Source organism: Pituophis catenifer, unplaced genomic scaffold (genome assembly GCF_029215685.1).
Source record: "Pituophis catenifer annectens isolate HBS135680 unplaced genomic scaffold, rPitCat1.0.hap2 SCAF_2, whole genome shotgun sequence".
In the NCBI taxonomy this organism is placed as follows: domain Eukaryota; kingdom Metazoa; phylum Chordata; class Lepidosauria; order Squamata; family Colubridae; genus Pituophis; species Pituophis catenifer.
In genome coordinates this window covers 151,441,143-151,457,379 of record NW_027256882.1, presented here as the reverse complement: position 1 = coordinate 151,457,379, position 16,237 = coordinate 151,441,143, and the positions used below count along the sequence as shown (strand labels likewise).

Sequence of the window (16,237 nt, the reverse complement as noted above, 5' to 3'; positions counted from 1 at the left end):
CTTTGCCTCTAACAACCGTTAACTTTTTCTAGGTCGTCTGACAGGAGCCATCCGAAGAAACATGACCCAGGGTGGGGAGGAGAGGGGTCATGTCATCGGTGGGGGTCTGCCCCAGAGGATACCCTTCCCCAGATATAATAGAATTTTTTATTGGCCAAGTGTGATTGGACACACTTGTACATAAAAAGAAAAGATACATTTGTCAAGAATCATAAAGTACAACATTTAATGACAGTCATAGGGTACAAATGAGCAATCAGATAGTGCGAGCTGCAGCGAGGCGGGGAGGGCAGACTTTGGGGCCCGTGGTCCCTCCCGCCTCTACGGAGCCTTTCTTTCTTCCCCATCCCCGGGCTCATCGCCCCGTAGCATTTCGCCGATCGCGTCAGGGAGGGGGATTCGAAGCCAGGTCCGCGCGCGCCCCTCGTGCAGCCGTTACGCCGCGCCACGCCGGGCCCGGCCGACCTGAGCGCGCAGGAGCTCCGCCGGCGATGCTCCTTGGGCTCGGGCCATGTGCCCGCCGGAGATCTTTAGCAACTTGGTCCGGAGGCTCCCCGGTGGCCTGCTGAAGGCGGCGGCCAAGGAAGAGCTACAGGAAGGCGAGCGCTGCGCCTGCCCTTTCTCGGTGGGGATGTCCCGAAGCAGCGTCAGCAACGTAGCTTCCTCCTCGGCTTCCCACCATCGCAGGCCGGAGCAGCCTCGCCCGGCCTTTACCGAGGACCAGTTCCTGGCCGTTTCCAAGGAGCTGGTCAGCCTTAGCGCGCGTCCTGACACCTGGCAGCTCCTCACCAACGTCCAGGGTCTCTGCATCTACCGGGTGTATGATGAGGTGCGAGGCGTCGCACCAGGGTCCCCCCCGAGTCCGCTGCCCGGGGGAGACAGGCGGGAGAGGGCGAGGGACTTATTTATGTATTTACTTACACAGTTCAGTTATGCTATACTATGGCATTACCATGAATATTACCATCGAAACTGAAATGTTCCGGAGAGGGCCCGTACCCCGGAATTTTATTAAAATATTGCCCAGCTAGTTGAATCCTTAGTGGACCTTGGATCATTTAAAAAAAAAAAAAGGGAAAACAAATGAAAAACAAATGAGGCAGAGAAGCCAGAATAGATGCAATCCATGTAATAATCTCTGTAAATCAAGCTAATTTTACAAAAGACCTTCATTTTACCTTTTAAGTATCTCACCTCTAAGTATCTCACCTCTTTCCGCCAAGGTGTTCAGGAGGCCTGCAGGGTGGCTTCCCACCTGTTACCTTCACAGCAAACCTGCAAGGAAGTTCAGTGGAAAGAGGCAGACTGTGACTCCTCAAAAGTTTGGGGTGGTTGCAGAGGTTTGAATCTTGGAGCTCCCCTATCAGACTCCCTCATTTTAATCACTGTTTTAACCATGAGCAAAATCGTAGAGAGAATAGGACTGTCAGGCTTGTTCCACCAGATATGCTGGTACAGGTTTTTTTTAATCTGAAAGTTTCAGTCTGTCAATATTTTTGTCCTTTTGGGGGGCAAGAAGAAATAATTGTAAAGTTTCTGGGCATAGACATACAATTTCCTCATCATCAACTATGAAGATTGGCAAAATCAAAGGTTTTTCAAATCCAATACTGTTTCCAATAGTCACTAACCAGGACCCTTCAGGAACTCTTGCACACAATTGTAATCAGTTTTCTGTATTTCTTGGCTACCATCCAGTTGTCCAGATGTTTGTAGCCTAGATAAGAGTAGCCCTAGCATTTAAAAGAATGCTTTTAAGGTGAAGGACCAGTTGTGCTGAGTAATAATCATTGATAGATTTGTCCTATTAAGGGAACTAACATAGAAAATAGGAAGATTAATAAATCAGCAACTGGCACACATTTATAGATGTTTGCAGCAGTCATGTGATCACTATTTATGATAGTTTTGCCAGAAGCCATTGTTTACTTCCAGTTTCTGTTTAAAAAAAACAGAGCAAACCATGGATTTGCATAACAACCACTGTAAAAAACATCATAAGATCAGGTACATCTCCATTGTGATCTCCATTATGCCTCAATTACAATTGTAAATTGAGGTCTACCTATATAAAATCTAAGAAATGGGGAGGGGGGAGTTCAGTATGTTTGATGTAAACGCTTCTTACTCTTCCTGAAAATATTAGAGGCTCATTCTCTTCCCCTAAGACTCTAATTAGGACATTATTTCCTAGGAATCTTAATGATTGCAAAGAGTGAAACTTGGCCTGGGTTATGTATATTTGTGAAAGAGAGGTAGGAAAAGGGAAATAATTACAGGTATTTGTGGCCTTAACAACTGTAATTGAGCTCAGAATTACGGTCATAAATTGTGCTGGTTGTTAAGCAGGGTTAAACCTTTCTTGTAGCGGTCATTAAGCATAGTCAAATGAATATGGTGGTCATTAAGTGAACATAGTTGTTAAATGAACCCATTATACCTAATGGGCAGTTTTTGCCAGTTTTTTAAAATACTATTTCTTGTTAATTCACTTTACTGATTTAAATAAAATAAAAGCTTTTTTCAAGTTAATGAAATATATATTTTTTATTTGTTTTATTTATATTTTATGCTTCTTAACCGCCCACCTCCCTCAGAGAGAGGCTCTGTATAATCATGTCAGAAATATATAAATACTTTTGATTTACAATCCTGACTATAACTAAGTAAGGTTTCAAATGAAACAATATAACTTAATAACCTTATATCAATTTATAAGCTTATGTATAACTTATACAATAAGTAAGAAACACAGTATACGTATAGTTTATTGAGTCAAGGGCCATGGTCTGATTATCATATTTAGAATTTCAAGGTTTTGGTATTTGTAATGCTTAATGAAATGTATTTTCAATTGCTGTTCCATCTGACTACAGCTGTATTAATTAAGCCAGTATGTTTACATCAAGTTTGAGTTATGTATTCAAGAACTTAATTAATTTATCTCTTGATTTTAGTGAAAAACATTCATTCTTATTTGTTATATTTTTTTTCTAGACAAGCTGCTGGTTCCAAATGACAAATTCTGTCAGTCATCTACTGACTACATCTAGCCTTGGAATAGGCTGCTAAAATTATGCCACTTTAATATATATTATATCCAATTTTATTGACATTTCATTATTGAAAGATTCTCCCTAAAGCAGTGGGAAAGCTTAAGATGTTTTTAAAGCAATTAAATAATTTTTGTTGTGATTTTCTATAATATAAACATTAAGTGTCTGTTTAAAGCTAGAGTAGATATAATTGTTTACCTCTGCAAGAACAGCTTTGATGCAGATCTATTTAAGCGCCTATAAAGAGCGAGTTTACCTCCACTTCTGGAATGATTGTTCAAAGCAGTATTGTAAAAAAGTATTGTGAAAATAAATAATAAATAGAGGAAATGTTTAATACCACTATAAAATTCTGTGTGAATTGTACACCATTATTTAATTCACTGTTAAATGATAGTTTAATAGAAGCCCTAGCTGATTGTACTGAAGAATGAAATTATGTTTACTGAATTGGGTTACTATAGTTACATTCAAAATTCTAATAGAAGAATTAGAATAAAATTAGATTTAATAAGCATTAGAACTCGTAGAAAGAGTAATTTTAGTGATAGTGATCACTTAAATTCTACCCATATATAATATTGAGTATGTTTCTCATCAGGGAAAACACTTGAATTTATTAATGCATTGAATTAGACTTTCTACAATGACTAATACTAATAATAGCAAGTTATTTATTTTTGCTTCAAGAGTTTTAATATATTATGTAGCTAAACATCACAACAGAAATATGGTTATTGTTGCTGCTTATATTTGGGAAAATTTGCTGCTTATATCAAAAGCAGGCAATTTACTGCTTTAATCCTTTGGAGCCCTCAAGTTGCTTTTGAACACGACACAAAAACTGATGATATGTTTCCTATCATTTTAGAGATAGCAAATACTTTAAAATTTCCTAAAATAGTCTTAATGTCATTTTAAAGCAATGAAAGAATTCAGGAAAACTCAGTAAAAAAACTGATTCTGGGTCTCTTTGTATCATTACCTCTTTCTCAGTTAGGATTTAGATAGTTCTCAGTTTTAAAAATGACAGTTACACATTCATGTAGCTTTAAGGCCACTCCACATCATGTCAAGATTATGTGGAATGGATGGGAGGAAGAAACAATGGCTCTAAACCACCATAGGTTTAAAAATCAAGAGTATTGTTTTGCATTGTTTAATTCTCATCTAAAGAATCTTATCAGCCAATTCATGTCCAAAACCTCTGCCAAGTCTTGCTGAGGAACCAAACTAAATCATGAAATGCCAGGAGATATGTAGTTTGTTGCCAAGTACCAATTGCAAATTATCAAATCATAAAAAAAGAAGAACCTCCATCCTTTCTCCCAGTACAGATGTGCCTCTCAGTTTTCTTAAGACCAGGCCCCATTAATGCTTTTGATATATTAAAGTTCTAATTGGGCTTGCAAAGACCAATGTTGGCAGAAGGGATTTCTGGATTCAAGTAAGAGCCAGAAAGAAATTGAGAAAAGTTTGCCAGTTTTGCCTTCCAGTTCAAATGATAAGAATAGTGAATGGTGAAATTGGTGTGTTTTTATTCAGTGATCCACTGGTAATCTGGTAATATGTTCATTGTGACCAAGCAAATCTGTCCCTAAACATAAGGTTGAATTAGATGTCTAAGCCTTCTCTCAGTGGAATGATTCATTGAGTGTTGTGTTTGCAAATGAAAACCACATGTCTTCAAAGATCTGCCCACATAAAGAAAAGTGATTAGTGTTTGTTTTCTCAGTGCTGGAGGAAGAGGTAAAGAAGTAGGTGAATACACCAACTAGAGGTCAGTGTTAGTGCTGTCTGAACAGAACATCTGGCCTGGATCATTGTCAAAGCTTGAAAACTAGACAGGTTTCATATCTAGCCAGTATTTGCATGGGAGATAAACGCCTTAAGGCTGCCATGCAGAATTACCATAAGAGTGATATGGTTACTATATGAAGAAATCTATTTTCTTTTAGTTTGAATCTAACTACTTCCATAAATGGAATAGATAATTAGATGCCATTCATTGAGTTCAATTTCTGGTGAATTCCTAGATAAATGCCATCTCAACCTGTCTTCCATAATATAATACAGCTTTTCCAACGACGTTACAGTAATGTTTTTCCTCCTGTCCATTAATTTATTCTTTTCCCTTCTTTTCCTTCTTTCAGTCTACCCAACCAAACATTCTCTCTTGTACTTGGGGTGGATAAAAATCGATGATTTTAAAAAAAAAATGATTTTTTTAAAATTTAAATCAGATTTTTTAAAAATTTAAATCGGATTTTATGATTTTTATCAAATTTATTTTAATAAAATGCTTTTGGAGTAAAAATCTATCTAAAGATAGTTTTCTATTCAAGATACATTAATAATGTAGTTTATTCAGCATGAAATGGAGCTTAGTTATGTAGCATGAGGCTGTATATTCTGCAATATTGGGACTGTCAGTGAGTCAACAGCGGGTCAGTGGAGTAGCCACTGCGGGACAGAGATGATAGTTGCTCTTTAAAAATTATGATTTAAATCGAGTTGATTTAAATCAAGCGTTTTTACTAGTGATTTAAATCGTGATTTAAATCAACTGAAGGTGCTGGTGATTACCTATAAAGCCCTACATGGCTTAGGACTGGGGTATTTGGCGGACCTTCTGCGGCCAGCAACAGCTCCCCATCGCCCGGTGCGTTTCCACAGAGAGGGCCTATTCAGGGTGCCGCCGGCCAGACAGTGTTGGCTGGCGACCCCTAGGGAGTGGGCCTTCTCTGTGGGCACACCTACCCTCTGGAATCAGCTCCGGATGGTCCCCGACCTTCGCTCTTTCCGCTGCAAACTAAAAACGTGGCTACTTCGCCTGGCCGGCCTGGACTGATGGGTTTTTTTTAAATGGATTTTAATTGATTTTAGGGATTTTATGTGTAATTTTTAACCCAGAGTTTTTGTTTTATTTTTCTGTTTTATTGTTGTGAGCCGCCCTGAGTCCTGTCGGAGAAAGGGCGGCATATAAGTCTAAACAAATAAATAAATTTAATCGGCAAAATAATGGAATGTGCCGAGATGAACAAATTAACACTAGAAATTAATGATAGAGAAGATTCTGACTATTATAGCATGTGGGACAAGTGGTACGGGTGGTTAGAGAAGAGGAAGATGAAATAAAAAAAATGAAAGAGACCAGAGTGAGTACAAGAAATAGTTATAGCGACAGCTTAGGCCTTTCACCAAAGGGTCAGTAGCAGTGGTGAAATCTAAATTTTTTTGCTACCAGTTCTGTGGGCATGGCTTGGTGGGCGTGGCTTGGTGGGAGGGTCATATAACTGGGTGGGCATGGCCAACTTTTTTTTTTACTTTTTAAGCATTTTTTACTACCTATTCGCCCAAACCGGTAGTAAAACAATGCTTTAAAAAAGTAAAAAAAAGGTTCCGAAGATCGCACAACACAGCTGTGATCGTCAGAATCTTTTTTTTATTTACTTTTTAAAGCAGTTTTTTACTACCGGTTCGCCCGAACTGGAGCGAACCGGTAATATTTCACCCCTGGTCAGTAGTATCTGTACTTTAAGACAAATATTCTATTTGAGATGCTAATGTAAATTTATTGTATGAAAGTAGATTGGATTGGTAAAAGTAGCCTTCCCTAACTTGGTGCCCTTCAATTATGAACACTCTACTCCGTGATTCTTAGCAATGGCTTAGCAAGGACACTGAGGAGAAGAAGGTTGATACAAAGTAATAGTTTAGACAGAAATGTTACTACAAAGCAGATATTGCTTTTTTATCTGACTGATTTTTAATTTCTATTTCCAGAAATCAGGGCTGTATGAATATAAAATCTACAGCATACTTACTGATTGTTCCCCAGAGCTATGTGCTGACGTTTATATGGACTTAAACTACAGAACAAAATGGGACCAATATGTTAAAAGTTAGTAAATAATTATAATGTTTCTTCTATATTGCTATCATTTCTAAGATTCTTTCATTTCAGTTTTAAATTCAAAGATGATTAATTCAGTGAGTGAACTATTCTCTCTTAAAATACAAATGCTGTTTAAAATTCTCTTCCAATGTTTATAAAAAGTATTGGTATTATAAAAAGTATAGAAAGTATAGGTATTTATTTGAGAAACTAATAAAAACATATGCCAGTTTCTAGATAGCCATTTATTTCAGTCAACTCTCTTTGATCCTTCAGTAGGTTTACCTCAGTGGGAGGAAATCTTCTAAACAAAATTTTATTCTGCCTATAGAAAGTTTTTTATGTCTGTCTGTGTCTATGTGTATTCTATAAATCATAGATGCTCAATGTAGTGAAAATTAACATAAATTAATACATGGAAATATAATGCAATACAGACAATATTACTATATTACTTTTGCATTTTCTGCTTCTGTTTTCATGTAATGTTCTGTTCTTTACTTTTGCATGCACTTTGTTGACTACCTTTATATCTGCAATGTAGATAGTAAGGCTATAGTGTATATTTTGTAATTGGAGAAATATACGAATATCATTTGATTATGAAGCGGCTGTTTGATTTAAGTGTTGTATACCTTATAATTGAAAGAAGGCCACTAAGGATCCCTTGCATAGAGGGTAACATAGACTAGGGGAAACTATGGGAGAATTTAATGATAGAAAAGATGGAAAGGTGATTCAGAATTGTTACTAAAAGAATATTAGAAGTTAAAATGAATTATAATTTGGAAAGGTTGATACATTTTATGCCATATAAGGGTTATATGGAGCTGAATTTTACTTTTCAGGAATTAGGAATTGTATGAAAGCGAAAAGAGAATTAATTCTACATTTGTTGATTTAAAGAAAGCATGCAATAAAGTCGAGTAGGCTTGTTAGTGTTGAAAAATGATTTCTGAATTCTGTAAGAATTATATACAATGAAAACAAAGCATGCATAAGAATAAATAGCTGAAAAAATATTAAGCAGGAAATAAGAAGTAGAAATGTGCTGTTCCATTAATTGTTTAATATATTTATGGATAGATGTGTAAGATTAGAGATGTCCTGTCTGGGGATATGGGTATACATTTATCTGGTACCAAATTAATACGGCAGTGACCTCTGGTGGAAAATGTGGTATTCATGTGACTTACTGCTTTCTGGGAATTATACTCTATTCCATTAGAAAGTTGGCATTGAATATGAAATCCTGGGAAAATAAAGATATTTCAGAGTAGCAACATGTGATTAAGTCTTCCTTATGTTTGTGACAAAGTCTTAAGAGTTTAAGATAATTCTCATTCTGATATGAACAGCTGTAGTCATTTTTCTCCTCCCTCCCCCACTTAGCAGTATTAGTTGAAAAGCACAAAATGGCCTTTATGACTTTTAAGATGAGCATGATATTATTGTTCAGGATGCATTTCATTTAGTTCTCTAAAAATACTGAATGCATTCAAGAGCATCTTCTAGTATCAACACATAAACTGCATCAATTAGGTGCATGATAGTTCCTATTTGCCAAGCGGTTCCACTGGGAGCTTGAGAGTGGATTAGACCAATAGTGGCGCAGCAATTTTGGAACATTTTTCAAAAATTAAACTTAGTAAGAAACATACCATTTGTTAAAACATGAAAAAGCTTCAGTTGCATTGCTTTGGTTTTTTTTTTTTTCACTACAGGCTATTTTAGGGAGACATTTACTTAAGAAGTATTTGACAGTTTTGAAATGTTTAAAAAATGAATTATTCTAAAAAGCAATAAAACATTTTAATTTGTGTTGATGGAAAAGTTGTTAACTTTAACTAATTGATAATTTTAAGAACTAGGTTACACAAGAGGGCTTGAAAAACTAAAAATATATTGAGTCTTTAGAAGTATAGGTCACATAATTTATGAAGCATATCTACATAAATTATCTATACCTATTGACAATAAAAAGGAAAAACTGTATTGGAAAAGATTTAGTAGCATTTTTTGATTGAGTTCTAGGTTGTGACTAATTATATATGTGTGTGTGTGTTGCAATTCAAATTTTTTTTACTATTCTGTGGGTGTGGCTTGGTGGACGTGGTGTGGCTTGGTGGGTATGGCTTGGTGGGCATGACAGGAGAAGGATACTGTAAAATCTTTATTCCCTCCCCATTCCAGGGGAAGGTTACTGAAAAATCCCCATTCCCTCCCCATTCCTGGGGGAAGGGTACTGCAAAATCCCCATTCTCTCCCCACTCCTGGGGTAAGGGTACTGCAAAATCCCCATTTCCTCCCCACCCCACTAACCTGCTTTCCAGCTCCATTCTCCTGTGCAGGGCAACAAAAGAAGACCCAGCCGATCAGCTGGGACTCGGGAAGCAGAGAATAGATGGGGGCGGGGCCAGTCAGAGGTGGTATTTACCAGTTCTCTGAACTACTCAAAATTTCCGCTACCAGTTCTCCAGAACTGGTCAGAACCTGCTGAATACCGCCTCTGAGAGATAGATAGATAGATAGGTAGATAGATAGATAGATAGATAGATAGACACCGTGTTTCCCCAAAAATAAGACCCTGTCTTATATTAAATAAATACTTTGTTCATTACATACAGTAGTTTTGTGTTCCCTTTAGTTGTTTGAGCAGTGTATAAACTACTGTATGTAAAGAACGAAGTATTTAATAAGGCTATTTCATTCATTCAGATCTCGGATGTCTTCTGCTTGTGTTCCCTTTATTTTTTTGAGCAGTATATCTATATACTGTATATATCTATATATCTATATATCTATATCTATATCTATATCTATATCTATATCTATATCTATATCTATATCTATATCTATATCTATATCTATCTATCTATCTATCTATCTATCTATCTATCTATCTATCTATCTATCGAGGGAGGGGGGAGGGAGGGAGGGATTGAGATTTAGTGTCCATAATAGAGCCATTGCTAGAAGAAATAATGAGAAGAAATAGTCTTGTCCTTCTAGAATTGACTCTTTCTTTTCCTCACCTTATCCAAGAAGAAGCTTTCTCCATTTTGTATCTCCTAGTACTGTTTTGAGACGGCCACAAGACCTAGGGGCTTAAGTTACAAAGCCATTGATCTTCTGCTAGAAAAAGGAGGGCTCTTGACAGATTTGTCTTGACTTACTATTCTTATTTTACATATAGTATTTGTCATATTTATAGCCTGCCTTTCCTCAAGACAGTGTACATAGCATTTCTTTCTCCATTCCCTCTCTCACTTTTACCCTAAAATGTGAAGTAAGACAGAATGATTAGCTCAAATTGCTGAGCTGGACTGGAATCTGTGCCTTTCCAGGACTAGCGCAACCTCTTAATCATTCCACCCGAGACACTATGCTTTATTTATTTATTTATCTATCTGTTCTATTCTGTTTCTTGTGGGAACAGGCAATTTATTCTTAGATATTATGGATCTGATAAGCTAGTCTTTCCCAATCTGGTTGCACTCCAAATGGGTGGATCTTTCTGAATTCTCATCAGCGGCCATGCTGGTTGGGAAATTCTGGGAGATGAAATATAATTGGAGGGGGCATGACCTACTGTATATTAAAGTCCAGCCTCTGTTAGATCACACTGTGTTGCTTGGAAAACTGTTTTTTTAAAAAATCTGAACTGTATACAGTAATATATGTGTGTATGTATGTATGTGTGTATGTATGTGTGTATGTATGTTGAAGGTGGGTTTCTTTGGGCAACAAGACTCTAAAGATACAAATGAATGGAGTAGTGAGGAAGAGGGAAACCTTTACAAGAAAATGCTGAAGGATTTATTGTATATGAGCCTTGCTTTGGGACCCTTTTAGGTCCAAGCAATCTGTGGACAGAGGCTTAACACATCTTGATTCCGCATAGTTACTCAACATGGTTCTCTCCTTTCATGACAGATATTTTCCCCCAGTGCAACAGAGTCAGAAGAACATTTTTGTTTTTCTTTAATGAGGCTAAACAAATGGTGATAGATAAATAACGTCTCTTAATATTTTTTCCTATTCTTCTTCTGTACAACTTTTCCTTTTCCTGATGTATTCTTTTTAAAAAGTCAGTACTGTTTGGTGATTCATTTTCTTTAGGCTCTGGGCTTCTCAGGGGTCACTTTTGCAAGCCAAAGCTGCTATCCACTGAGAAGCAGTTAAGAAGTAATGATTCCATAATTGTTGCCATGGTTTCTGGCCTTGATCTCATTAACTTGAAATTTATTCTAAATAATAATATTATTTATATAATATTATATAATATATAATATAATATAATTTGTTATATAATAACAAAAAACTGATGGAACATCTCAGTTGAAAAAATAGTTGAGAAGGAATATTTAAAATATTGTAGGATTTCCAAATACAAACTGATAAAGCCTTGGCTCATAACAAGAAAGTGATTGGTTGAAAAGCAAAAGTGGGGATAATTGATGTGGCAATATCAGGGAATGGCAGAAGACAAAGAATTGGAGAAGATCACAAAGTATAAGATCTGCAATTCAAAGTTGAAAGATTATGGTCCCACACGATTATTGGCACACTGAGTACCATACTAAATCTGTGACAGCACTTAGAAAATAGGTGCATTGCAGAAGGCCAAACTGCTTGGATCCACATGTATACTATGCTGATACGTTATGACATCCTAAGTTCTTTGGAAGAACTCAGGGTTGCTTTGGTTTGGGAAATGGGCAGCATATAAATTTAATGAAGAAATAAAATAAAAAAAGAACTCACCGTGCATGAAGGCCAACACCAGCTAAAGAACTGGCAGCTGTGATTTCACATTGTATATACAATAAAGATTTATTAAACTTGCATGCTGCATGACTTTAAACAACTCTGAATGATGAGCAACATATCCTGCCTCCCACCTAAATCCCTAGAAGCTGACAGCTTAGAACAAAAGGGACATTTATTGAAGTCTCACATACTTAGCTTGATTTATGTATGACTTGTAGCATTTTTATTAAATGCTTTTTAGTCATTTGATTGATGAAATAAATATCTTTCTTATACATTTTACCACCAATTTGTAGATGTACGTGAAAAAACTCAGGATGGCAAAACAGCTATCTACTGGGAAGTGAAGTTCCCCTTCCCCTTGGCAAACAGAGATGTATCCTTTCAAATTTTTGACAGTAATTTTATTTTAACTTTAATAGTTACAAACCTTGCTACGATCTCAGTTTTTCTCAGTTTCTGAAAATGTAAACGGTGTATAAATTAATCCTTATTAGAAACTAAAAAAGTAAAATCTTTATACATGCTGTTGTTTCATCTTATACTTTTTAAAAAGAAAAATAACCACATAATTTCAAGTCCAAGATGCAATTGAATCTGTGCTCCCTAAATTTGGGATATGTCTGGACACATAATGTATATTAAATTTTAAAATCCTGATTATTTCTTAAACCTAAGCACAGTATGTTTTTGTTCGTGAGCGTCAAGATATGGAGCTTGATGGGCAGAAGATCTATGTTATATTGGCTAAAAGTGTGAATACTGTTAAATTCTCAGAAAAGCCTGGGATTGTTAGAGTAAAGAATTTTAGACAAGGTGTGGCCTTTGCAAGTGATGGCAAGAAAGGGTGCAAAGGTAAGAAATAAATATATAATTTTATAGGAATGGTTAATTTGATCAGAAAATTTAAATTCTAATTCAGGACTTTGACAAATATCTATATGCCTTTGTAAAAATTGATTCATGTCTTTTGTTAGCAATTTGGATAAACAGATTGCTGAAAGAATGTGTGCATTGTAGTATTGTAGGCCTACAGCCAATGATTTATTTCATAAATTCCAATACAGGTAATTCTCTCTCACCAGCTAACCAATCTCTACTATTTAACTTTCATCTGCTTTTTTCTGTTGCTCTTTGTCTCCTACCTAGGGATTAAGGAATATTTGTTATAGATCCCTCTGTGAACTGAATTTGAACATTTGCTGCTATCAGATTTTTCATGGGATGCCTAGCAACTGAACAATAATTTGGCTAGCAACAGTTGGGTGAGGGACTGTACACACTTTTAAAACTGTATGTGGTGGCCAAGGAAATATCTTCTACCTTTCTTTAACTTTTAAAATGCCTGGTGCACTCACAGCAGCACCAGGCTGTATGAAGAGTAGAGGTTTTCCATTACTTCTTGGATTGACCATGTGATCATGTGAGAATATTATGTAAAATCAAAGCTTGCTAAAGAAATATAAACATACTTTTTGGAAAGGTAATTTCTGCCTCACTGACCCTCTAAAGTTCTTTGAAAGTATTTAGGCTATGGATAGGGATGTCCATTGGATACAGTTTTTCTTTTCTTTCTTTACTTTCACAAAGTATACCAGAGGCTCCTGAGTAAACTCACCATTATGGAAAGGGAAGATTAGTAACCTGTTAAAGAACAGAAAGCAGAAAGAAAAACAAATGGCTTTTAAAAAAACAGCAACCAAAAATTTGTTTCACTATGTTTGAAAATAATTATGGGCAAATTGAAAAGCAACAAGATGGCTGTTTGCTGATCATAGCAAATTAGTTAGAATGCTTAAAGCAAAAAGGAATCTCAGTTCTCAAAAAAGTTCAACATAAATTTACTTAAGTGCAAACAAACCTGAGGAAATGCACATTTCAGAAGAAAAATCCTCAGATTACATATATGCTGATGAAATTTGCACTAAAGTGACTAAGCAGGAATGAGGGTTTTGGGCATATTCCATAAATTATTTTAGAGAGGACACACAATTAATGGCAAGCATTGGGATGGGATGAGGATGTCAGGAACTTTATTGCTGGATGTATAGTAGACTGTTGATTGAGGTGCCAGGTCTTGCTTCTTTATTTTCCTGGTTTTATTATTGTGAGCCGCCCCGAGTAGTGTTATATAAAATAGGCAGCCATATAATTCATATTAATTCATTAATTTGTTCCTTTAGTGCAGGTTCTGATAAATGGCATGGTGGAAGCATTTAACTCAGATTAGACAAACTGATGAAGGGAAGGATTATCAGTGGCTGGCAGTCGTGATGTCAGTCTAGTTTTGCAATATCAGAGGCTGTCTATCTCTGAATAGCAGTTGTGGAAGAAAAATAGAATAGGGTTTATGGAACTGACTGGACACTAGGAATAACACATTGGGATAGATAGGTTTTTAGTATCATTTAGTATATAAATTTTAGTTATTTTTTTGATGATTCCAGGACTAAGATTCTTTACACTTAAATTGAAATACTACAATCATCTTTCCTTTCTTTTCCTTTCCTTTCCTTTCCTTTCCTTTTCTTTCCTTTCCTTTCCTTTCCTTTCCTTTCCTTTCCTTTCCTTTCCTTTCCTTTCCTTTCCTTTCCTTTCCTTTCCTTTCCTTTCCTTTCCTTTCCTTTCCTTTCCTTTCCTTTCCTTTCCTTTCCTTTCCTTTCCTTTCCCAATCTCTCCTCCCCCTCCTCCCCACCCAAAAAGAATGATTTGGTGAAGGCCAAATTTAGGTTTCTTACAAAGAATAGGTGAGGCAATGGGATTAGGGAAGGGAATGACTTTTTTTAGATTCATCTCTGTTCTTTACTGCTTTTGTTTTTGGACTGGGTTTATGTGCAATAAGTTGTCCAATTATCTAGAATAGAATCCACATGAGGATTACATTATGCAGAAGAGAGGATATTCTGATATCTGGAGTTTCAGCATATGAAATAATATCTTTGGTGGAATAAGTTCCATCCTTACTTCTAAACTACAGGCATATACTAGATAAGTGAAAAAGATGCACTTAAAATTTCTCTTTCTTTCTTTCTTTCTTTCTTTCTTTCTTTCTTTCTTTCTTTCTTTCTTTCTTTCTTTCTTTCTTTCTTTTTTGATTAAAAAGTTTTCATGACCTATTTTGATGATCCTGGTGGAAAGCTTCCTTCGTGGGTTGTCAACTGGGCAGCTAAGGTAAGCAGAGTAGTTGAAGCTCTGGAGCATTAATGCTGTAGGTTAAATCAATAAGTCACTTTGATTCATGGGCTCTTAGAAATTTGGAATATTGTTTTGTTGTTGCCTTTTTCCATATATAATTATATAATTTGAAAAGTGCAAATTATAAGTGTAAATGGTAATGTCTGGCTGCCCCTGTAGAAGAGATACTAGTAATCCAATGAGTGTCCCCCCCCCCCGAATTAGTACAAATATTAAGCCCTGGTGTGATGCTTCCCTGTAAATCACAATATGAGATAGGTGACTTAAATCAATGTTTATTCTTTAAGTAGTAGCAAAAGAAATGCAAAGAAAATTAATTGCTACTTAGTGTGCCATTAAATATAGAAATATAACTGTTTTTCAATTCCTGTTTCAGACTGGAGTTCCCAACTTCTTGAAAGACATGCAGAAAGCTTGCCACAGTTATCGTAAGAGATAAATGGCTCTTTGTATTCAATCTGAAGGACTGATAGATATACTTTCCAAAATTGTTCATCACTATGGATATAGACAATACTGAATAACAGCTGCCTTTGGGAATGGTAATCATGAGCCATGGAAGCTTCCAGGCATATGATAATGGAACTTATTAAACTTTTCATTTTCCAGTCACGCCTTTCTTTTAATTTTGATGGCTTGAAAACACAGTGAAAGTGTTTGTGTCTCTCAACATAACCTAATAATCTTCTTTGAGCTAAACTCTGATGTGACATGTTACCTTGACATCAGAGGCTGGAGAAATTGAGCCGGTGCTGGAATCAGTGCTGAGTTAGAGAGTTGAGTACACAGAGCTTATCCCATGAATTAAACCTATTGGAGCAACTCAGTACTTTGAACTCAAGTCACTGCTTCTTTTTCTAATATCAGCTTCAAATAAAGAAATCTATTCCATATTTCTTTCACTCAAAAAAGCTGCTGACCCTCGAAGCCAATTTCCTCATGACATGAGCATCTTCCAGAGGCATCCATAGGATCCAATGCTATCAACAAAGCAATATAAACAGTGTGGCACTGATATAATGCAAGCTGCGCCTCTTTCTTACTTCTGTGCAACTTCATAACACACCTATATAAGGTGCAGAGTTTATATAATAACTTTCAATCTTGCTTTTGTCATTGCCTTCATTGACTCCCCTCCCCCCTGTGTCTATGTACCTCTAAGAGCCACAGAAATAAATAGAGCCTATTTTTATCTATTATCCTCAGCAAAGAAAGTTCATATAGACTAGTGTATATTGGAAAGCTATACACACATATATATTATTGAAATTATGCCTAAAACTAATACACTGTGTTGGTGCAATTTAGGAAAATC

The 16,237-nt window shown here is 36.1% G+C and overlaps 1 protein-coding gene across 1 annotated transcript; it reads left to right on the top strand.

Moving 5' to 3' along the window:
* Positions 1 to 511: 511 nt before the first annotated feature.
* PCTP (phosphatidylcholine transfer protein) lies at positions 512 to 15,361 on the top strand. Its single transcript, XM_070934820.1, has 6 exons — positions 512 to 829; positions 6,843 to 6,960; positions 12,024 to 12,103; positions 12,411 to 12,582; positions 14,831 to 14,898; positions 15,299 to 15,361. The coding sequence occupies exons 1-6, from the start codon at positions 512 to 514 to the stop codon at positions 15,359 to 15,361; spliced, it is 819 nt and encodes a 272-aa protein (XP_070790921.1).
* The last annotated feature ends 876 nt before the right edge of the window (positions 15,362 to 16,237 follow it).

Bases quoted from the DNA above. Each gene is read 5' to 3' on its own strand.
- PCTP (XM_070934820.1), top strand. From the start codon at position 512: ATGTGCCCGCCGGAGATCTTTAGCAACTTGGTCCGGAGGCTCCCCGGT. The intron at 830-6,842 runs GTGCGAGGCGTC...TTCTATTTCCAG, and splicing joins TCTACCGGGTGTATGATGAG to AAATCAGGGCTGTATGAATA. The intron at 12,583-14,830 runs GTAAGAAATAAA...TTGATTAAAAAG, and splicing joins TGGCAAGAAAGGGTGCAAAG to TTTTCATGACCTATTTTGAT.